We start from the raw sequence: 22,826 nt of genomic DNA, 5'->3' as shown, positions 1-22,826 counted from the left end.
AGCAACCACAGAGCGCCCGCCCGCACCCGAACCCGGAAGAGAACCCGGCGCTCGGCGCCCGCCCGCGTTGCCCGGGAACAAACCATTGCGGCCCCGGGGGGAGAGGGGCCGGCCCACGGCGCCCCGGGGGGGGCAGCGGCATGTGGTGGCGCCATGCACTGGAGGTGGAGGGCGCGTACATGGAATTCTAGTGCAGGAATGGCACCATTGCAGCGAGCCCGCTCTGGTAAAATAGACCTCCGAAGTCTGTATTTCCAATAAGCTTGTAAATTAAATCTGCTTGTTCTCCTCACTTCCTCTTCCCTGGCCCAAATCCGGACCCTAATACTGGAATACAATGAAAAGTAGGACTCTCTTAACTGCTACTACCTTGAGCAGGTAACCTGCCCTCTGGTTTGCCTTGCCAGCCACTCACGCCACTCATTCACCTTGCATGTAGGCCAGTAACCCACCTTCCATTTCATACACTGTATTTTCTACCATACAAGTGTGGTACCAAAGACTATACTTGTTTTATTGTTGACTATAACAGGATTATATTTTTAAATCATATTCCAACCCTGCCTTCAAAGAAACAGATAAACCTGCAGAAAATGTGACTATTGAATGGTTATTTTCGAATGGAGAGATCATTGATTGAAGAGGAAGGTTACAGGAAATTCCCACACCTTCACCTCCTTTACCCAGTTCTCCAGACTAAGTCAACAATATTAAATGGGGGGGTGTTAATGTGGATGGTTTCTACTTGCTGGCATTAGGGCTTCCTTGGCATAATTGGTGTGATTTCATGAACAGACACTCACCTCTTGCCCTTTTCTCTTTGGCCTCTGACTCCACATTACCACTGAATATGCAGCACGGTTCTTCTACAGGCACAAGGTACTATTTTCATGTTGCCTTTGCTCCCCCTGAAACCATATGTTTTGCCCAGATTCAGGCCTGTATCTCTTCTGCTGTTTCTAGCTTTCAGGTTGAGGACAATGCAAATATCAGAATCACAGAATGATTTGACTTGGAAGGGACCTGTAAAGGTCCTCTAGTCTAACTCCCCTGCAATCAGCGAGGACATCTTCACCTCGATAGGGTTGCTCAGAGCCCCATCCAACCTGGTCTGGAACATCCACACCTTCTCTGTGCAACCTGTTCCAGTGTCTCAGAACTCTCATAGTAAAAAAAATTCTTCCTTATAAGTAGCCTGAATCTACCTCCTCTGGTTTAAAACCATTACCCCTTGTCCTATTGCTGCAGGCCCTACTAAAACAGGCCTGTCCCTATCTTTCTGATAAGCCTTTTCCAAGTATTGAAAGGCTGCTCTAATGTCTCCTGGAAGCCTTCTCTTCTCCAGACTGAACAACCCTAACTCTTTCAGCCTGTGCTCATAGGAGTGTTGTTCTACCTCTCTGATCTCTTTTGTGGCCCTTATCAGGAAATGGTCCAGCGGAACCACATCGTTCCTGTGCTGGGGTCCCCAATGGCCATCTTCTAATTGTGGTCAAACAAAGATTAAGAGACAAAGGCATACATTTGCCTTCAAAGGTGTATCCAAATTGACACTAGCATGCTGGAACATCAGAACCATGCTTGATACTGCGGACAGTGGACGTCCTGAGCGTCATTCTGCCCTAATTGCCCGTGAACTGTCACGTCTCAACATCAACATTGCTGCTCTCAATGAAGTCCGTCTCCAGGAGGAAGGCAGCCTTAGGGAACATGGTGCCGGTTACACACTCTTTTGGTCACGTAAACCCAGAACTGAAAGAGATCTCTCAGGAGTTGGCTTCATGATTAAAAACTCTGTTGTCTCTAAACTCGAAAATCTGCCAACATGTCATTCTGACCGCATTATCTCCTTACGCCTTCCACTACACAATAAGCAACATGTTGTTCTCTTTAGTGTATATGCCCTAACTCTCCAAGCTGACCCTGCCGAAAAAAATAAATTTTATACCGACCTGTACCGCCTTACCCAAAAGGTTCCCGCACATGATAAGATAATCACATGATAATCACATTATCCTTGGTGATTTCAGTGCCCGAGTAGGAAAGAACTTTGAAGCCTGGAAAGGAATATTAGGCAAGCATGGTGTTGGAAACTGCAACGATAATATTCACGTTCTGCTGGAGTTTTGTGTGCAGAGCAACAGCTCACCATCACCAACACTGTCTTTCAGCAGAAAAATAGTCTGAAGACAACCTGGATGCATCCTAGATCCAAGCATTGGCACCTCATTTATTATGTCTTGGTGCGACAGAAAGATGTTCGTGATGTTCATCATACCCACATGATGCCTAGTGCAGAATGCCAAACAGACCATCAACTTGTGCACTGTAAACTTAACTTCAACCTTAAGTTCAAACCTAAAAGGGGTGGTATTCCAAGGAGGAGACTCCAAGTTGACAATCTTCAGTCAGCCACAGTGAGAGACAGTTTTCAGGCAAACCTTCAAACTAGGCTCGAAGATCATCCCATAGATCTCTCTCCTGAAACACTTTGGCAACATATTAAAAATAGCATCCTGCAGTCCTCTGAAGAGTCCTTAAGGTTCTCCTTTAAGAAGAACAAGGACTGGTTTGATGAAAACAATCAAGAGATCCAGGAATTGTTGAGGAAGAAGAGAACTGCTCACCATTGTTGAGGAAGAAGAGAACTGCTCACCAAGCACACCTTGCTCAAGCCATCCTGTCACGTAAGAAAAGCAACCTTTCGTCTTGCATGCAGCAAGCTCCAGCAGAAGCTTCATGACATCCAGAACAAGTGGTGGATCGATCTAGCAGGAAAAATTCAATTATGTGCAGATACGGGTGATTACAGAGGATTCTATGAGGCCCTGAAAACAGTGTACAGGCCTACATAGCAGGTCCAAAGCCCTCTACTCAGTGCAGATGGTCAAACGCTTGTCACAGATGAAACCTCTGTTCTGAACCGATGGTCTGAACACTTTCAGACTCTTTTCAGTACTAGCCGTGTAGTGCAAGACTCAGCTATTCAGTCCATCACACAGCAACTGGTGAAGAATAATTGGATATTGGCCCTACTATGGGAGAAACTCTTAAGGCCATTCAGCAGGTGAAAATCAGCAAGGCAGCTGGGGTTGATGGAATTCCACCTGAAGTCTGGAAACATGGGGGCCCTGCACTCCATGCTAAATTTCACGAGTTTGTGGTGCACTGTTGGGAACTAGGTGAACTACCATCAGACCTTTGTGATGCAGTCATCATCACTTTGTATAAGAAGAAAGGAGTTAAATCAGACTGTTCAAATTACCGTGGTATTACTCTGCTCTCCATTGCTGGCAAAATCCTTGCAAGAATACTCTTGAACAGATTAATACCCGCTACAGCAGAAGGAATTCTACCTGAAAGCCAATGTGGTTTCAGAGCCAACAGGAGTACCACAGACATGGTGTTTGTTCTCAGACAACTGCAAGAGAAGTGTAAGGAATAGAACAAAGGACTCTATGTAACCTTTGTTGATCTCACCAAGGCTTTCAATACTGTGAGCAGAAAAGGTCTGTGGCAGATTTTGGAATGTTTAGGATGTCCCCCCCAAGTTCCTTAAATTATCATCTTATTTCATGAGCATCAGCACGGCCAAGTCAGATATGGCAACACACTTTCTGAGCCCTTTCTAATAACCAAGGGTGTGAAAGAAGGCTGCGTTCTTGCACCAACCCTATTCACAATCTTCGGCATTATGCTCCAAAGGGCCATGGCAGACCTCGATGAAGAAGATGGTATCTACATTCGATATTGTACTGATGGAAGCCTTTTCAATCTAAGGCGACTGAAGGCCCACGCCAAGACCTTAAACCATCTTGTCCGGGAGCTGCTTTATGCTGATGACACTGCCCTTGTCGCTCACACAGAAGTAGCTCTGCAGCGTTTAACATCCTGCTTTGCTGAGGCTGCTGAGCTTTTTGGGCTGGAAGTCAGCTTAAAGAAGACAGAAGTCTTCTATCAACCTGCACCTCAGGAAGTCTTCCATCGTTCCCATATCACCAATGGCAAATCAGAGCTCAAATCAGTCCAGCAGTTTACCTACCTAGGTAGCACCATCTCCTCGGATGGTAAGATTGATGGAGAGATAGACAACAGGTTAGCGAAGGCATACAGTGCTTTTGGAGAACTCCATAAAAGAGTCTGGTGAAATAAACGCCTGAAGAAAAGCACAAAGATCAGTGTTTACAGAGCCATTGTGCTGTCTACTCTTTTATATGGGTCAAAATCATGGGTCATCTACTGCCACCACCTGCATCTCCTAGAACGCTTCCATCAACACTGTCTCCACACAATCCTAAACATCCACTGGTCAGATTATGTGACTAACACGTCTGTTCTAGAACAAGCAGCAGTCACAAGTATTGAGGCCATGTTGCTGAGAAATCAGCTGCGTTGGGCAGGACACGTCTCCAGGATGAAGGACCACCGCCTCCCTAAGATCTTGCTTTATGGTGAACTTGCCACCGGCTGCCACAAGAGAGGAGGCCCAAAGAGGAGATACAAGGACTCCATGAAACAACATCTCAGCCTTGGCCATATTGATCTCCTTTACTGGTCTACTCTGGCATCCAATTGGGAGGCCTGGAGACACACTATCTATAACGCTGCTGCTTCTTTTGAGAACTCACGCAGGAGAAAAGACAGTGCAGAAAGAATCGTGTCTTGCCGATACCACCTAAGGAGTCATTCTGCTGTGCCTTTTGCAACCGGACTTGTCTATCTTGCATTGGCCTCGCATTAGCCACCAGCGTGCTTGTAGCAAATGTGGGTAGAGTCCTTCCCAAATCTTCGTTCGTGAAGCCTAGCCATGATATATATAAAGGGGCTGATTTAAACTGCCAGTGAACATTATGCAGAGGTTCCATTCTAACTGATAATGCTTCAGTTAAAATCCTAGTAACAAGATCTCAATAAAATATTATATACTGAGCAACCACCAAAGTAGCCTAGCTTTCAACATGTAGAAAAACACTGGAATGCTTCAGAATCTGTTTCCCATATAGTCTAACGATAGCTGACATGTGACATGTAAATTTCATAATCTTTTCTGAACAGGACTAACGGAAACCCCAAAAAACTTATTTCCTGCCCCTCTCCAAGAATTCTAGAACAATTGAAAATGCAGTGGCTGTCAAATTTCTTGTACATAGAATTCATTATTGCTATAAGTGAAATGCCCTCTGAAATGAAGGTTTTCAATTACTGCAAGTCTTTGCAAGTTTGAATCAGTTACCATGGTATGTTGCGTACTATATAAATGTTCATTTTCCAAGAGTAGAATTCATGATGAGAAGCTAACAGTTAGCAGCAAACATAGTTAAGCACTTGCCCTTGCTGGGTTTTGTCATGTTTGCAGGTCAAACAGGGCGGTCAGAACAAAATCCCACACTACACAAAGATCATGGAAGACTTTGCAAAGGCTTTCACTCCCACCCATAGTCACAGTTCCTGCCATAGCACTGTCCAACTGTACCATCGCTCAACTAGCCCTCCCTTAGAATCTTGATGGCCTCTTTTAAGATTTTCTTGAGGTTGTTCTCGAGGTTGCTCTCAAAGACACACTTATGATTACTTCCTCCTACATTTAAGTGTTTCTCACACACCACCAAAAAACACATTTCAGAGGCACTCCTTAGCCTTGGGAATACACAGACGTAGTATGCTCAGTGTATTTTAACAGCATCACCACCACTTACATTCCAACCTTTCTCAGACAAAACAGTTGAAACCAGTGAGTGCAGTATATTTGCTACATGCTAGAGAACAGTGGGGGGAACACTTCTCTTCTTTTTTAGAAATAGCCGAAGTCAGTACACTCAAGCATGAAGAAGCACTGACTCTATTTAATTTAAAAAAATAAGAAAGAGCAGTCAGGAACACCCCAATTTCACACCTGGCTTAAAATTTCTTCTGTGATTTGCACAAGGTGAGACATTAACTGCTGATCATTCAGTAATGACAAAGCAGTATGCTGCTTGTGAGAGTTCATGACAAAACCAAAAGAATTGCAGTAAAACAGCCTCAGTGTCTTAAAGCATCTTGAGTATCTAGTATTGTCTCTGCAAGACATTTGAAAATCCTCTAAATCCTTGCAGTGATTACTGTAATTCCCCAAACTTTCATAGCAGCATCTTATGATCACCTTCTTAAAGCAGAGTTTGAAAGCCAGTAACACACCACATAGGGTACAAATGTATCAGGCATCAATATGTAATTTTCATGTAACTCCCAGTGACTTTTCTACCATATGAATTATAATTTTTTTTTTATTATTTACACCCAGCATGGTTAATTCAGGTCATTTTGTGAGTCATCTTTCCACACCAACCTCTCCAGCCATTTGGGCAACTCCTGTCCCACCTACAGCAGATCTCCAACCCCTCTGTATCTGGCAGTATTTGTGCTCCAGACCTGGGAGGTTTTATTTCCCAAGAAGCCATGACCCACACAACAAGCAGTACCTTTGTGGGCCTTTCTGTGCCACAGAGCAGTGAAAAACAGGCAGGACTGAAAACCCCTCTTTCACTAATGCCTCCAAGAACATCACATAAAGCCATTATTACAGCTATTATCTTTAAGACAAAATTCTGACTCTCCATGCTAGGACACAATGAGATTCAGAGGCACACAAGGCAAGTCCACAGTGCCAATACCCCATTTCTCTGGCAGGGGAGCTCTTTCGAGTAATACAGACAAGCTTCTTTTTTCAGTTCGGTGCAAAGGTAACAGTCCTTTTTAAGACAGAGGTGCTATCAAATGAAAAGTCAATTAAAGGGTTCTTTGAAATTAATCATTTAAGAATTTGTGTTTGTAGGTGTTTATGTAGTATCACGAATTCTGCATTTCGGTGAAGTATGTAAAAAAAGGTGACAATATTTTCTGGATAAGATCATTTATTTTAACAAATACATGAGTCTTTATGATGAACTGGAGGCTGCAACAGCTGCTCTCTTGGGCTTCGGTGTGGTTCCCTCACGGAATCCATTCCTGCAAGTAGAAATATAGTTACCACTTTTTGAAAAGTTGATGCCTGCTCCAGGTTATTTTCTGACAGTGATGCTTTAGATCAAACTCATTACATTTTTTCAGCTTATCTCAGTACAGAATTCATACAGGCATTTGTTAAAAGAAACATCTTGTCTTCAATTGCCTTGAATAACCAGCATGGTTTTCACTCTCTTCTGCTTAAGTAAATTGGACTTCTTTAAACAGGAAGATGTCATTAACTGAGTGAACACTGCAAGACTGCACCAGGTACAGCACATCTGCTGAAGGCACACCTTACTTCACGCTCCTACCAAGCAATCCAGCCAAAGATGTCATGTTTGCGAATCACAAGTCTATTTCTTACAGAAGTCCTCTATGCCTCCAACCAGAGGCTGGTCAGCCCCGAGCTTGCTTTTGGATATGACATTTCTACTTCAGCAACACTCAGCAGAAAGCAAGCTACAGTTGCATAGTGGAAAATATTTTATGGCTGCTACTGGGAAAGACTGTGCTAACCAAAAGAAATGAACTGACCATTCAACGCCACCCCAAACTGAGACTTAAAACCTCCTACATTTTGCTATTAAATCCAATCTACATTTTTATGACAACAGTCCTGAATTACTTAGTATTTTTCATACAGCTTTCTTGTTCATTACACCAGAAGGCAGAGTTCAATTTTAGAACACGGTCGTTGTTAAGAAATTCTTAACAACAGTATAAACCCCCCACCACTACCTCCTAAGTACAACCTGAAAGCTTTGTAGCAAGTTTTAGAAACCCATAACTCAGAATCTGATGTAACACCTACTTACTGCTAACTGAGCTCTAAATAAAGAGAGGCTCCCAAAGTTATTCCTGTCCTGAATTTTTTTTGTGGGCAAGTGGGGATTGGAATGATTTTGAGATTTGTCTCTTTTATTACAATCACCTCTGTGTTCTGTGCTACATTCACTTAACAGAAACATCAGAACTTTATACACCCCCTTGTCTTGCCAAAGACTGAGGGATATGAAGTATCATTTCATGATATATTTAAGAAGATCATACCACATTAAGTGATACTAAGAAAAAATAAATTTAAATGTTAACTTTGAATGACAAATTTTATAATTAAGTCATGTCCATGCAGGATTTCACACCATGCTACTGTGTAATATAACATCATACCTGAATCGACGATAGACCTTTTTCAGGTGCCTCATGCGGCCTGTACCAGTGGTGTTTCGTCTTTTAGCCTTTGCACTCCAGTTATCTAAAACATGTAAGTTACTGTTATTCATCTGCACCAAATAATTAAGCTGCACATGAAATTTTTATGACACATTCATTCAAGCTAACAAAAAAATTATAATTCAAGTCAGTTTCTGTGCAGCAATACTACACATTACCTAGAACATAGTTAAGTCACCATTAATTTGGAAAAAGCTCCAAACACTGCAAAGTGTCACAATATCCCTCCTTGGCTGGAAAAAAAAGTCAGACTACTGAAGGAGACAAAAAAACAAGTGTTTTTTTTTAAACCTTGTAAAAGTTTGTTACTTACACTTTCTCTTACGCTTGGCAGGGTAACCACATTTCCCACAAGTTGATTTTTGCAGATGGTACGCCTTGGACCCACATCGACGACACAAGGTGTGCGTCTTATTTCGCCGCTTACCAAACGACGATGTTCCCTTCGTCTGAAAAGCATTTCAAGACACGGCACGTTGGAAACATCACCAATACTTCCAGATCACGAAAACTAAAAGAACAAGCCTTAAAAAAACATGCTAAAACCGACCAAGTTATATTAACAGGTCCGAGGCACGCTTAACTCCGAATCACAGCTCAGTTTCGCCTACAGGTTGCCTCCATTTTCAGGAACCGTGTTCCTTACGCCTCTCGCCGCCATTGCTTTGCGCCCCCGCCCCTGTGCTGAAGTGAAGCGGAGCCGTGGCGCTGTTACCTCGGCTCCCCCGTCCCCTCCCCGACAAACAGCAAACCGCCCTCTCCTGACCACCCTCCCACCGCTGCCGCGCGGCTTCCCCGGCCACGGCGCCAACGCGTATGGAGAAGGGGCTCCCTGAGCGCCCAGGGGCCCGCACCGCACCACGGCCTCCCGCCTCGCACAGCAGCCGCACCCGCCGCCAGCCCCCTGGCCCCGGCTACGCCACCCAGCCGAGCGCCGCAGTGCCCCCGGCCCGGCCCGGCGCGGATGGCGGCGGATGCCCCGCGCCTGCTAACGCCACTCACCATCTTGCCCGGCCGGCAGCACCGAAAAGACCGAGCCCCGCCCCGCTTCCGCCACGGCAGCCTATTCCGGGGGCGGTGCCACCACTGTAACCCTTAAATCGCTGAACCACATCGCCCAGCGCCGTGTCCCGGTGCCGCTTAAACTTTTGGAGGGGCTCCACTATCTTCCTGGGCAACCTATTCCTATGCCTGACCCCCCCCGGACAGTGAAAAATTTTTTTCTAAAGTCTAATCTGAATCTCTCGTGCCTCAACTTGAGGCCATTGCCTCTTGTCCCCTCGCTGCAGGCACGGCAAAAGAGACAGCAGCACCCCCCCTCGCTACAGCCTCCTGTCGGCTAGTTATAGATAGCGGTGAGGTCTAATGAGTGACTTTTAATGAGTGAAATTCAGGGACAGGCTGCTCTTGGCTGTAATAAATACTTCCAAAGTGAGTTGCCTTGAAAAATAGGCCCTCCTGTGCTCTCTGCTAGTCGCTGTCCTGCCCAGATCCCCCCATGGCAAGACAGTCTGCCTGCAGTTGAAAGCATCGAAATGGTCATCAGGAGCACAAAAAAGGGAAGGAGTCACAGCACCTAGCCGTCCAGGGTCCAAGAAGCTTTTAGACAATGCTCTCAGGCATATGGTGCTAGCAAAACCTCGTACGTTTTGCTATTAAATCCAATCTATATTTTTATGACAGCAGACCCAAATTACTTAGTATTTTCGTACAGCTTTCTTGTTTATTAGATTCTTGGGGGATGGTCCTTTGCAGGGCCAGGAGTTGGACTCTGATGATCGCTGTGAGTCCTTTCCAACTCAGAATATCCTGTGATTCTGTGAAAACCAGCTTTTGTTTAGGTGCTCCATTTAAATTCTCACATGCCTGCCTGCTATGCATCTTCAGTAGGCTAACAATCTGAGTGCAATTTTATCTTGGAAGCATTCATTTGAGGGAAATAACATGTACAGAGAGAAACTGAAGAAATTTGTGTGCATCTTATTACCAGATCATTATCTTGTCATCCCAAACAAAACCAGAAATTGATGGTAAAGTGAGTTTATTTATCTTTGATTGTAGGATTATGTAACTTGTCTTACAGTACTTGATAAAAGTATGTCTTTATCTGTCAGGTTAGATCTCACTCCTGATTTACTAACAGTTTTTCCAAAGTATGGCTGTCTGGGCCTGCCAAAAGCCAACAAACTGTGAGGAAACCTCTGACAATTAATGAGTTGAACCCCTGTAACATGAGCTCTTTGTCCAGAAAAAAAAAGAGTCATCCCCTGGCACAGTGCCCAAGGCAGTAAAGCTGTGTTTGACTGCTACATTTTCACTGAAGGACAAACCATGTATGGTTGTCTCAAGGTTAATTTATCCTCACTTGTTTCTGAGCATGGCCTCTTGCTGAATTCCTTTGGTGCTAATTTATGTGCTTAGCTTTTGACCTCTGCTAAGGCTGAGGGATAAGGAAAAAAGCCATTTTGCCTTCAGCAGCATTGCTTCCAGAACAGAAAGATGTGGTCCAGGCTGTTCACTCAGCTCTTTCATTTTGTTTGCAGTAGAACTGAGTCCTGCAATAGTTAAAGAAAAGAGAGTGGTTCCAAATGGTAAATCATCCCATCTTACATTAGGTGTCTAAAGTAGAGTGAAAAAATTAATCTTAGGAGGAACCCTTCTTCCATGAATTCTGAGAGAGGCCTAGACAGCCCCTGTAGGCTAGGCACATAGATGGCTGAAGTTAGGTAAAATAATTTTGCCATGACTAGACTCAAGTATTTTTATAGTATTTCTGTCTTCTTTGCCAAAAATCAAAAGAGAAACCTCAGTGTCCTATGAATGTAATGCCATTCAGAAAAAAAATCCCACTTAAACAGTATGAATGTATCCTACAGGCTGAACTGGAGTCATATTTCTCCAGCAGGTTTGCTGTATGGCTTTTAACTAGTACCTCCTTTCCTCTTTCTTTCTCACTAGATCTCAGAAACCTGGAAGATGCCATGAACATTGGACAGATGCCATGGCAACAGCCTCCAAAGAAAGTCTGTTGGTTTGGCTGCCTGCAAGAATATGCTGCTAGAGGAATTATTCTTGTCCTTTGTAGGATAAAAATGATCTTCTGCATTTACATGTCTTCAAATCTGTTTGGAAAAAAGATTTTTGGTACCATCATGCAGTTGTCTTTAGTATTCAGGAGGATTGAATACTTCTGGGTAGAGAATGGGCAAAGCTGTGGCCGACCCAGTATCATTCAGAAGCTCTTAGCCCCTGCAAATGTCTCTGAATACATTGCCCATAGTGAACTCCTGCCTGCTCAGAACCCACAGGCTCATGTACCGGCAGCTGCTGAAGTCTAAATTTAGCACTGACTAATTCACACTGCTTCTTTGTTGCATGGGAATTAGTCCAACATTTAGAAGGTGACATGTCTGGACTTCAGAACTGTCTTTTTGATGTAGGAAACTAGTCTGTCACTGCAGCTGGTACCCCATCACAGCTTCTGCACAAGGAGTTTGGTCCAGCAAGATTTGTTCATGGGAGAAACTCTTTGTCATGCCAGCAAACAATGATCCTATTAATCATCTAGATTAGGATTTATTGAATACTGTGCACCATGTTCTGCAGCCTGTCTGATCTGGGTGGGATTAAAAAACTGAAGTAAAAAATAAGTATGCCCATAAAGATAAGCCTTAGAGATAAGTCTAGCTCAGGGACAGAGAAACCAAAGCCAGGGCTGGCTAGACATTAGAGAGGAAGGTGTGTATGACCACCAAATAACCTCAGTGGCATTTGTTTTGCTCAGGTTTAAAGTTATGCTACTACATCATGCCGTCACTGGAGTGCAGTTCAGCCAGACAGGCCCTGATGTGACCATGGTGAGATTTTCTTCAAAAAAGCAGAGTACTGGTTCTATGGAACTTGAGCACTGCTGAAAGGATTAGTGCGTGGCAAATGCACAACCAATATCAAAGCAAGTTCCATCTAATGTCATTATATGGCATCACTCATTTGTGCACGTGTAGGTAGCATCCTTTGCACAAGCGGGGATGACTTAAAGGGGTGGGAACAGTGAAAATGCAAGCTTCACACATGTAAGCTTGAAGCTAGTCAGCACTTAATACCAATTATCTTCAGTGGTGCAGGCAAGCCAAAGTTTTTATCTCTTAATGTGATCTCTTAGGTCAGTATCCTCTTGGATATTGGACACTTTGACATGGGTAACGTCTCAGGAATGCAGCAGTAGAGCTGAGGAATTCAAGGGCAGCATTTTCATCAGAGTCTGTTTGGATGCCTTTGTTTCTGGGCATCATCTTGATTTGCAGAGGTAGATATATCAGTTGGAATTAGTGGGGAAAAGACTACACTGATTATTTGTTACCAAGCAGGCACAAGAAACATAATGTTATTTGTATAATGTCCAGATACTTCAGTTTGAAAACTTTCATATGTGAATTTGGAACAGAAACATTGGTCACCACAAGATGACAGTATAGTTCAAGTAAAACTTTTTATCTAAACAACTTGGTAAAAACTCTCTAAACAGTAACAGTACATTATTTTAATAAACTGAAAACAATATAATCTCATCAGTTCTTGCATTTCTATGACAATAACAGAAAATATGAGCAAAAAACTATACTTATGAAAAAGGCTGCTATATCCTGCTAAGAAGCTAATGAGCATAATAGAAAAGTCTTTCTATTTGTTTAAGATAAAAATGGATAGAAAAAATAAATAGTCATCACTAACTTCTGAAATTGCTTGTTAAAATACAGTAGAAGGAATTAAAACAAATATGAAACCAACATTTTTTTATTATTACTTTATAGCAGCCTTCCATTACCTAAAGGGGGCTTGCAAGTAGGATGGATAGTTGCAGGGAGATCCTGGGTACTCCCCAATAGAAACACCACTGAAGTCTGTTTGTTGTTCCATCTAGCTAGCGGAACAGGAAGAGCATACCTCTGTACAGCAGAGGTAGCTACAAACCTGGGACACACCCAGTGTGTACCACAGTGCAACAGCATAATTCAGAATTTTAAATTTTCCCTAGTTTTTGGTTAGTTGGCTCATTTTGCATTTGGTTTGATTTTTTTTATTTACTTTTTTAATGTAGCTTAGATACATTAAGCTTTTAATGTGCTTACATACATTACAGGTCTGTAGTGCATTGTTGCACCAAAGCACAATTCTTAGAGGGGGTTTCACTGCCTGGCCTCAAGCTCACAGAGGAGGTCGCATGGGCCTTTGGGCTGAGCACCAGGCAGAGTGTGTGGGAGAAACCACAAGTTCCTTTATAAGGTGACAACCATTTTCTTCTCAGTTGTGTAACCACAAAATATTCTTGTCTTGTCAGTATTATTTTGATAAAAAACAATGTATATTAATCTCTTTTTGCTTAATATTGTTGTCTTAAACCTTTGTTGCATTATTTATGCACAAATGTACACAGAAACACAGAACTGGAGAGGTACAAAAAGCATTTGAGCCACCACTGTGTGGTTTTTAGTCTGCATCGCATTCCAGGTGGAAAGGCCCAGCTTCTAGACATTACATTGCAGTAGAAAATATTTTAGTGAGTTATGAGGAAAATTTTTGTACCAGTACACACTGCAAAGCATGGGACTTCGTTTTCCTTCAGATGGTTTTGGAGTTTCTGAGAAAAGACTGGGCAAATGTTTGTCTAAAATGTCTTAGATGTGGTGGATATTGTAGTGGGAAGGCAAATAGTGTGGATGACCTTCTGAGTTTCCTTCCATCCATACTCTTGTCATGCTATGACTTTATAAGAACCTCTAAGTATAGAGACATAACTATCTCTTATCTCTATGACTGTTATTTTCTCAGAAAAATGCATTTGACCAATTTTGTACTTGGAAAGAAAAGGTCAGATCTTCACAAATTATGCCTTCAAATATTTTTTGCTTTTCCTGTTATGATGGCTGGCCAAATAAATGCTATGGCCCCTTTCTTACAAGCCCACTGATAGGCCTGCATTTCAAACATCCGTCCTTCCTTAGAATGAGGTAAGTCTCTGACTTGCATTTTCAGAGTTATTCTAAAGTACATTCAACTCCAAAGATTTATTATGGAACAAGTGAAAAGGAAATGTCACCTACTCCTATATGTATATATGTTTGTATCTCTCTGTGTAGACAGATACACATCGATGGTACACACTTAGCTGTACTAGAAATGTTTTCTTTCCTTTCTTTTTTCGTAAAAATTATCAAAATCTTGTCTGATTTGCAGCGAGACATAGCCTATATCTAAACCCAAGCATTGTGGATGAAATCTGCTAACTTGGAAGCCGAGTGTCTAAACTTTCCATGTCAGTTCTTTTATACCTCCAAATGTTCTGTATGACTGATACACAGGCAATATCTTTGGAAAAGAAATACAATATCAGCTGGCTGGGAAAAATCCAAGTCCTTTCTGCAGAAATGTTGAAGGAAAAGTCTATATGAGAAGCTCAGGAAGCCAACTTGAATTTAAAGTTATATTCAAACAGTTGGCTATCTTACCATCTAGATTTTCTCACTTTTTATGTGGAATTGCTTGCCTAGTTATGTCTCTGGCATCACATTCCCTTGTGTTATTCAGCTGTGCTTCAGGTGCATATGTGAATGACTTTATCTTTAGTAAAAGTATGATTTTACTAAATGTGAATTATTTTACTTATCACCAGCCATTCCTTAGGACGTGACCTGATGTTCTTCTCCTGGAAATGCTGGAAAAATGCACATGCATGCCTTATTACACTGCCTTCTGTCTCCCAAGGTAGGCAGGTAATTCAGTTTTACAAGATCCATCCAGGTTTGGCACCTGTTAGTGTTAAAAGCACGGATACAGCATGTACCTGGTACTGTACATTTTCAAACTTTTCATGTATGTTGCAATTAGAAGTATCCAAGTCTGTGAATAAATGCAAAGCTGTGCATAAAATGTGCATTAGCTAAATATAAGATGTCTGATTTTCTTTCAGAAATAGGCATTTACTTTACTGTTAGTAAGTTTCAAGTTTTACTTCAGATCTAACATTCAGGAAGAAATCTCTTGTGTCAGTAAAGTGGAAGGTTAAAGAAGAAAGCATTGAAGAAAACTGAGACAGTCATGTTTAATCTGAAACCCAGTGAAATAAGCCTACTGTGTTAGTTGCTTATATATTTGTTTACTTTATCTCATATCTTGCTTTAGGAGTCCTAAAGAATTTACATTTTTCTTGCTCTAGGACTACTGCGTATGACTGCTTTCCCTGGTCACTTTGTCTCCTCTCTAGAAATAATAACGTAAGCTCACTTTAAAGCAGGAAAACCTGACACTTACATAGGTCTCTTTATCCTCTATGGAGTTGTGGGATTTGCCTTTAATATTCTGATATGAGACACAAACTGTAAGAAAAAAAGGCTTTGCAGTGGAACAGACAAATGCAAGTTTTATATTTACTTAAGATAAAGGCTTATTCCCCGAGTAAAGTAAGTTCACATTCCTTCATCAAAATCACTGTTGCATTTTATTATTTTCACTGACTGAGAACCTTCCCTAAGTACAAATGAATTGCTAACAAAGGTCAGCTCAACTTTGTAGTTGCGAAGGCTGTCTTCTGTTTATTCTGGAATATGTTTTCCCTGTATCAGGCATTTTCAGCTTTGCATTTACTGGAACTGAGGCATACTGGCTCCATCAGGGAATTCCCCTAACACCCATGCACAATTTCCCTGTTACACTACTTCGCTTTAACAAAAATAGAGGACAAAACAGTGCCCAGCCTTATTTGTGTGTGCAAAGAGGACACAGGAAAAAAAATGGAGCTTTATGAATGGCAGTGATGCAGATGGTGGAGAGTATGGCAGTATGTACAGGTTTGGATTTGGTTTATCAGTGTAGTTAGCCCTTATTAACTAATTGCACAGTTTTCAGTTGAGCTTGAACATATGTTAGGAAGAGATATAGCCTAAACAGTGTCTGCTCAAGAATGGAAAAGTGTCTGAGGGAATGTTGCACTGTGAAAAGGTCACAAAACTATGACAAGTCCAAGCCTACTTATTCTGTATTACTGTATTTTAACAGTAGAGTAAAATATGGTAATCCTTGCAGCAACTATATTGGTAATTTGCCTTTTCTGCTCTATCTCTCAAGCATTTAACAAGTTTGTAATTCACCTCAGTCAAAACTGACCACCAGCCTTTCTCAGGGTACCTTTCTCATGGCTGATATGTGTTTTTACATGGAAGTATTTCCCTGCCCTAGTGCTGTGTTTTAAGCCCAGCTGGCAACTCAGCCCCACACAGCTGCTCACTCACCCTGCACCAGTGAGACCAGGGAGAGAATCAGAAAGGTAAAAGCTAGAAAGCTCATAGGCTGACATAAAGACAGTTTAATAGGGAAAGCAAAAGCTGTGCACACAAGCAAAGAGAAACAAGGAATTCTTTCACAGCTATCCATAGTCAGGCAGGTATTGATCCATTCCCAGAAGAGCAGGGCCCTATCACACGTAATGGTAACTTGGGAAGACAAACCCCATCACTCTAAATGTCCTCCCCTTCCACCTTCTTCTCTCTGCTTCATATACATGACTATGAAGTCATGTGGTATCGAATATGCCTTTGGTCAGTTGGATTCACCTGTCCTGGCCATTTCTCCTCCCTATTTCTCGTACATCCCCAAATTCCTCGCCAGTGTGGCGGGACAAAAAGCAGAAAAGGCCTTTGTTCTGTGCAAGCATTAATAACAAAAACATCTCTATATTATCAACCTTGTGTTCAGGACAAATCCAAAACACAGCCCCATACCAGCTACTTTGAAGAAAGTTAACTCCACCCCAGCCAAAAGTACACCTGGCTTCATTACTGCCTCAGAAGACCAAACTCTTTTTTTTTTTTTTTTTTTTTAATCATTTATAAAAATCTCAAAATCATTTGCAAGTTCTAAATGTCTGGACATTGCTGTTTCCTGAATATTTTTCCCTAGCTATTAGTTGTTCTACAGAGCCTCTGCCTGTGTTAGAAACACCATACTTTTGAGCACTCTTATGACGGTCTTTCAACCAAATGAGCACAGAATGGGATGTCTTTTCAGGCTAATTGGGAACAACTGTGATCTCCAGAAACCAAGATTCATTCAGAGATGTTTAGTGGTATGATCTCCAGTACCAGATAAAAGCATTTCTGATTTAAATAACTCCAAATGAACCTTTTTCATCCTGATCAAAATTGGTATATAACAATAATTGCGTGGCTGGATAGGAGGAATTTGTCTGAGAATTTTATGTCTGGAAATAAAAAAGTACATAATTAATATGGCCACACTGACCTTGCGCTTCAGTGCTGCTCCTTGTAACTGAGCTGCAAGTACAGACAGAAGCCAGAGTAACTCACAAAAGGCCATCATGTCAGTTTTAAGAGCTTATAAGCTTTTTATGAAAGAAATAACAAATGATGAGCACTTCTAAATTTCTCTGGAGCTCAGGTGAATCTCTGCAACTGTGTCATCCCTTTCTTATTACCGGTATATGTTTTCATCTATTGCAGTGTGATAGTGGTTATATGCATAGTCAGTCAAGAATGGGGGAGGGCAGAAGTCAATGCTGTGTCATTTCTGATTCTACAGCCTGTTGCCTCTATCAAAGTTTGCGAAACCTTGCTTTATTTGTTGAACTTTGTTTCCATCTGGATGCTATCTACAAAAGCTTATCCCAGAAAGTTTCTCAGTAACAGTTAGGGTTAATTACTGACTTCTCAAGTAAGCTGAAAAAATTTTAATGAATTTCAGATGGTCTTAAAAATGTTGTAGTTCAAAAAGACATCCTAATAAGATCTGTTTCTTTGAAGTCCTGCCTTCATTTTGTTCCCTAACTCTCCTTTATAGGAGAGGAATCTTTGTTCTGCTTATTGAAAAACATTTTTAAGGTTTTAATGTCAAGATATTTGGAAATTTTCGGAGGGAGACTGATAGACTTTGATGAAAGATTTTTGTTCAAGGTCTGCTTCAAGCATTTTAGCTTTCCAACTAGTTACAATAATAATTCTAGAATATATAATGCACATACACCACTGACTGAGAAAGAACCAGAAATATAAAAGCATGGGCAAGGCCACTAATGGCTGATGTTGGACATTCTGCTCACTCTACAGAGAAATAAGAAAGAGATGATATTTTAAAAAGCACCAAGACCTCAGGCTAAAAGAGATCTGGATTATCAATGTGAAATACTGTGTCAGACAGTAACATAAAGCTGCTCATTAATTTATTTAACTGTAGAAATTAAATTCATAGTAAACAATGTAGAAAAATGCAAGAAAAAATCAAGAAAAACTTAAATCATTGGATACTTGTGAAAAATTGGCCTTGTCCAGCTCTGAGGATTAATTGCTTAAAATAGGCTCTGCATTCCTCCGTGTGGTTTAACCTCTGAGACACTTCTTTATACATTGTGTGTGGATTTGTGTCACTGTTAGAACAAATGCAATAACAGAATCACAGAATATGCTGAGTTGGAAGGAACCCACAAGGATCATCAAGTCCAATTCCTGCCCCTGCACAGGACCATCTCCAAGAGTCCCACCATGTGCCCCAGACTATTGTTCAAATGCTTCTTGAACTCAGACAGGCTTGGTGCTGTGACCGCTTCCCTGGGGAGTCTGTTCCAGTGCCCAACCACCCTCTGGGGGAAGAACCTTTTTCTAGAATCTAACATAGCCTGTTCCATGTGACTCTTCCTCTGTTAGCTTATATAAAGTGTTCAAATTATGACATCACTCCCGTGGTTCATAAAATTCACCTGTTTTATGTGTGTGAGCCCTCTGTTGATGCACACGCAAGTGAGAGCTTATAGATCTGTTGTAGACACAGTACCTCTGCTTTTGCACACAGCTGGCAGATGAGCTCTCAGAAGAGCTTTTGCAGAAGACCTGACCCCTCTGAGCTCTTTGGGCAAGATTTTTAGCTTTAGAAGGACTCAAAGTGGACCTATGCTTGCTTCCACCCCTTGACGATGAAGACCACTGAAAATCTCATATTTATTACCCATACTTTGTTTGCTGTCATCTCCAAAGGCAGATGGTCTGAACGTGAGCAATTTTTATCAGCCTGAAGGTGGAAGGTCTCAGGGAGGCAAGTATCAGTAATGGTAGAAATGAAAAATAAATATTCAACTTCAATGAAAACCTAAATTAGGCCTGTATGGGGCAACTGATCACTAGATAACACAGGACATTTGTATGCCACCGTCCTGTCCAGGAGATTCCTGGGAGGCAGTGAGCAGTAGAGTGATTTATATCTGATAGTCTAGCATAAGCAGCAACCAGAAGAGTTTGTGCAAGGTGTTGGTTCACTGACACTTGAGCAGATGTCAAGGCTGGCTGCATCTGCAAGCAGAAGATTCTCCCATTGCCTTCCTTCCTTTCCCACTTCTCACCTCTTTGGTCCCATCTTTCTTCTATGACTGTATGTTTTTACCTTCTCAGTGGGTCTGTTGCTCACCAGGCCTTCCTGAGAGACATTCTAACTCATAAAAACAGCACAAAACCACCAAGGGTTTTTGTTTGTTGTTCTTGCTTTTTTCTTCTTTTTTTTCTTTATGGGTTTATTTTCTGTCATTGTAGTAAATTAAACTGGCTCTCAGAGAGGACTAAAGTGTGCCAAAGCCAGCACCAGATGTGCAGAAGGAGCGTATGGCAGGGGATTGGGCGTAAAAGCAGGCAAAGATGTGGGAAAAAACAGAATAGTAATTTGACTCTTGGGGCAGAATCAAGCTGCTGAATTTGTTCACCGCGTCTTGTGGTCTAAGATCAGATGATAATTCTAAAGAACAATACTTATTTGTTTGACCTTTGTGTGCATACAGGCTGAAATGTCTGTGCTTTAGGCAAGTCTGATGTATTATCAATATACTACTGAACCTCTCTGAATTTTGAATACTAATAACATGAGCTCTTCTAACCAGAGCTCTTTCAAACCAGAACCCTCACAGCCCTTCATTGTTTGGTGTAGTTTCTGCAGCATACAGATTCCAGTATCTAAGGCAATATCCTTCTACAAGGTCTCCTGAGAGAGAATAATTTCCATTAAAGTTAGCACAGCAGTAATGCTATTTGACATATTTCATGGAGACACATCCCAAGGCATTGTCATTAATCCTTGAAATGCAGCAAATACATTAAAAGCAAAACAGGCAATTAAAAAGCTTTTAAAAAAATAAATTCAGCATTAGCATACAGAAACAAATACAAATACTCTCCAAATCAATTTCACAATTCAAAACCATAATAACAGGATGTTCTTTCTCCACTCAGTTGTCACTGAAACCTTGGCATTTGCAGCAGTCACAGAGCACGAACTGTCTTTAGGGCTGTAATACATAATGAACTTGGACAATGAAGACACAAGACTATTTAAAGCTTGGTAAACTATTGAGTAACCTTAGCATCAATTCTATAAAAGGCTGGAAGTCTGCAGGGAAATATCGTTGATATAATTATATTCTGGCTGACCTTAGTGTGAAATAGAATACAGACAATACCATTTCATGTTGTCTCCAGACCAGGCAGGATATCATTAGCCCAGCAAGTGAAGCATTGCATTAATCATTCCTGTGCTAGAATTATCATTTGATGCAAGTCAAGAAATGGCCTGCCTTATGGCTATTCCTTTGTGTCTCTCAAATTACACCTCTTTCAATCCTCTAAAACACTGGTTTTAAGTCTAAAGGTGGTTTATTTCTGAATATACAGTAGAAGTGTTTAGCTAGAACTAGAAGTTGCAATGATAAAACACACTTTTAACAGCAAAATGGTTACTAGATTGTTGCAATTTTCACTAACAGTAAGGAAAATTAGCTTCAGCTTCTCTGTTACACTCCATCCTTCACTACCATGCAGTAAAGGGAAGTAATTGGGGAGCTCCCCAATCAGGCCTTTTTTATAATTGATGTTATTGTAGAACTTAGTGTCGGTCAAGACTGAGACTGTACTAGGTGTTCCATAGTCTGTCATCAGAAAATTCAAGTGTAAGTAGATTATCGTGCACATTGCCTTCAGCACAAGTCCAGCTCTAATCTCCCTCTGTTTTGCATATTTTGGTTTCATTTCTTTGCTTTTGTTACTGCTGAAGCCAGGATCAATAAACAAGCAGGATCCTTTTTCCGAATGAAAGATAAAATTGTTAGGTTGAAGTACCTGAAAATGTGTACTAAAAGAACTATTATACAGCATCTGCCAAAGCAGCATTTTTGTCTTGCTGAAATACTTTTTGCAGGAAGACATTCCATCAATAAAAGTTCATTTAAATATGACACCCCTTACTATTAATTATTTGACTACATGTTAATTAAGACCAGACCCCTGCCACCACACACACTTTCTTTGCTAGCTCTACTTGTGTTTATTTGCATGTTTTGTTTGGGACCAAATTACAGTAAATCTTTATCTTGAGGGTTATTATAGCTAATGATGTACTTACAGAAAGTGAATTTACTATCTAAGCTATTACAACAGCTGACTGCAAGATCAAGTCATATGTCTGGAGAGATAAAATATTCTTTGGAGTTTCTGTGTTCTAGGCCAGTTATTAAAGGTCTTAACTTGGTTTTAATAATTTCCTTTGTAGGCAAATGACCACTGTCAGTGTTGCACAAATTGCACAAATTGGTCATAAACTAAATAGGAGCATGATGTTTTTGATAAAAAGCAGTAAAATATGTACAGAAGTGATGACAACGTATGAACTACATTATCTAAGAGTTTCATAGTTACTAAACCTGAAAAGTCCCAAAGACAGACTCTGACTTATCTAAATTGGCTGTGAGGAGTGGACATAGACATCCCTCACATGAATGGAATATCTCCTTAAAAAAAGCAGACCATGCCAACAGAGTGAAGTGCTTAAAAGTCACCATGTAGTGATGCTGTGACATGAAGCATTTAGTCTTCTGAGGACTGTGCAAGCAGTTCAAAATTGGTGTGGTATCTGAGACCTAGTATATGAAGAGTTTTCACATTGAAGTGCTACTTTTCTATGAGGGTGTTATCTGGGCTACACTAAAATAAATTAGTGTAGATTTCTCTAGCAGTGGCATTTTGTTGCTGTTACCGCAATGGGTCAGCTCTGGAAAGTGAAACAAATCAAAACTAAAAATAAGAAGGCATGGCAGGGTGAGGAAAGAGAAAATGAAGTACTCTTCTTCAGTATGAGTATCCCCGCAAAAAGCAGGCGGAACCAGGCCATAATTGACCAAAACTTGCATTCAGATCCATAAACTGATTTTAAGTGTGAAAATTGATACAGAAAAGTCAGCATGACTTCAGTGGAGAATGAAGATTTGTGATTAACAACATCAGCTTTATCAAGAGCAGCTCTTCCTACTGAAGCTGTGAACTCAGCTGTGATGTAGTGTTTGTGTCCTGGGATCTCTGAAAAATCTTGTTCAGAGGAAAGAAACTGTGAGAGAGAAGATAAGGAAAAGATGATGGTTCTTCCAGTAAGTGATCCTCACAATTTTCTGCCAGTCAATACATCCAACACTTGATTTATATATCTTAAAAACACTGAGCAGTTCCCAAAGCAGACTTTGTCCCTGGGGAGGACTGGATGGGTTAAGGTTAAAATTCCTTGGCAGTATTCAACCC

At 41.2% G+C, this 22,826-nt stretch overlaps 1 protein-coding gene and 1 long non-coding RNA gene across 2 annotated transcripts; one reads left to right on the top strand and one right to left on the bottom strand.

The window, feature by feature from the left end:
• The first annotated feature begins 95 nt into the window (after positions 1-95).
• On the top strand, positions 96-7,842 carry LOC113943457. Its single transcript, XR_003526329.1, has 2 exons — positions 96-226; positions 7,213-7,842. It is a non-coding gene; the product is annotated as an uncharacterized LOC113943457 (long non-coding RNA).
• Positions 6,876-9,358, bottom strand: RPL37 (ribosomal protein L37). The gene is made up of 4 exons (XM_027635289.1): positions 9,223-9,358; positions 8,534-8,669; positions 8,158-8,242; positions 6,876-6,987 (listed from the first exon to the last, which is right to left on the bottom strand). The coding sequence occupies exons 1-4, from the start codon at positions 9,223-9,225 to the stop codon at positions 6,918-6,920; spliced, it is 294 nt and encodes a 97-aa protein (XP_027491090.1). The 5' UTR covers positions 9,226-9,358; the 3' UTR covers positions 6,876-6,917.
• Between the last annotated feature and the right edge of the window lie 13,468 nt (positions 9,359-22,826).

The sequence above is a fragment of the Corapipo altera genome, unplaced genomic scaffold (genome assembly GCF_003945725.1).
Source record: "Corapipo altera isolate COAL_440 unplaced genomic scaffold, ASM394572v1 61411, whole genome shotgun sequence".
Classification (NCBI taxonomy): Eukaryota; Metazoa; Chordata; class Aves; order Passeriformes; family Pipridae; genus Corapipo; species Corapipo altera.
This window is presented reverse-complemented; position numbering and strand designations above follow the sequence as displayed.

Excerpts from the sequence above, each read along its gene's own strand:
- RPL37 (XM_027635289.1), bottom strand. Across the intron at positions 8,243-8,533 it reads TGCCAAGCGTAAGAGAAAGT|ATAACTGGAGTGCAAAGGCT; the intron begins GTAAGTAACAAA and ends TACATGTTTTAG. Across the intron at positions 6,988-8,157 it reads AAGGTCTATCGTCGATTCAG|GAATGGATTCCGTGAGGGAA; the intron begins GTATGATGTTAT and ends TTCTACTTGCAG.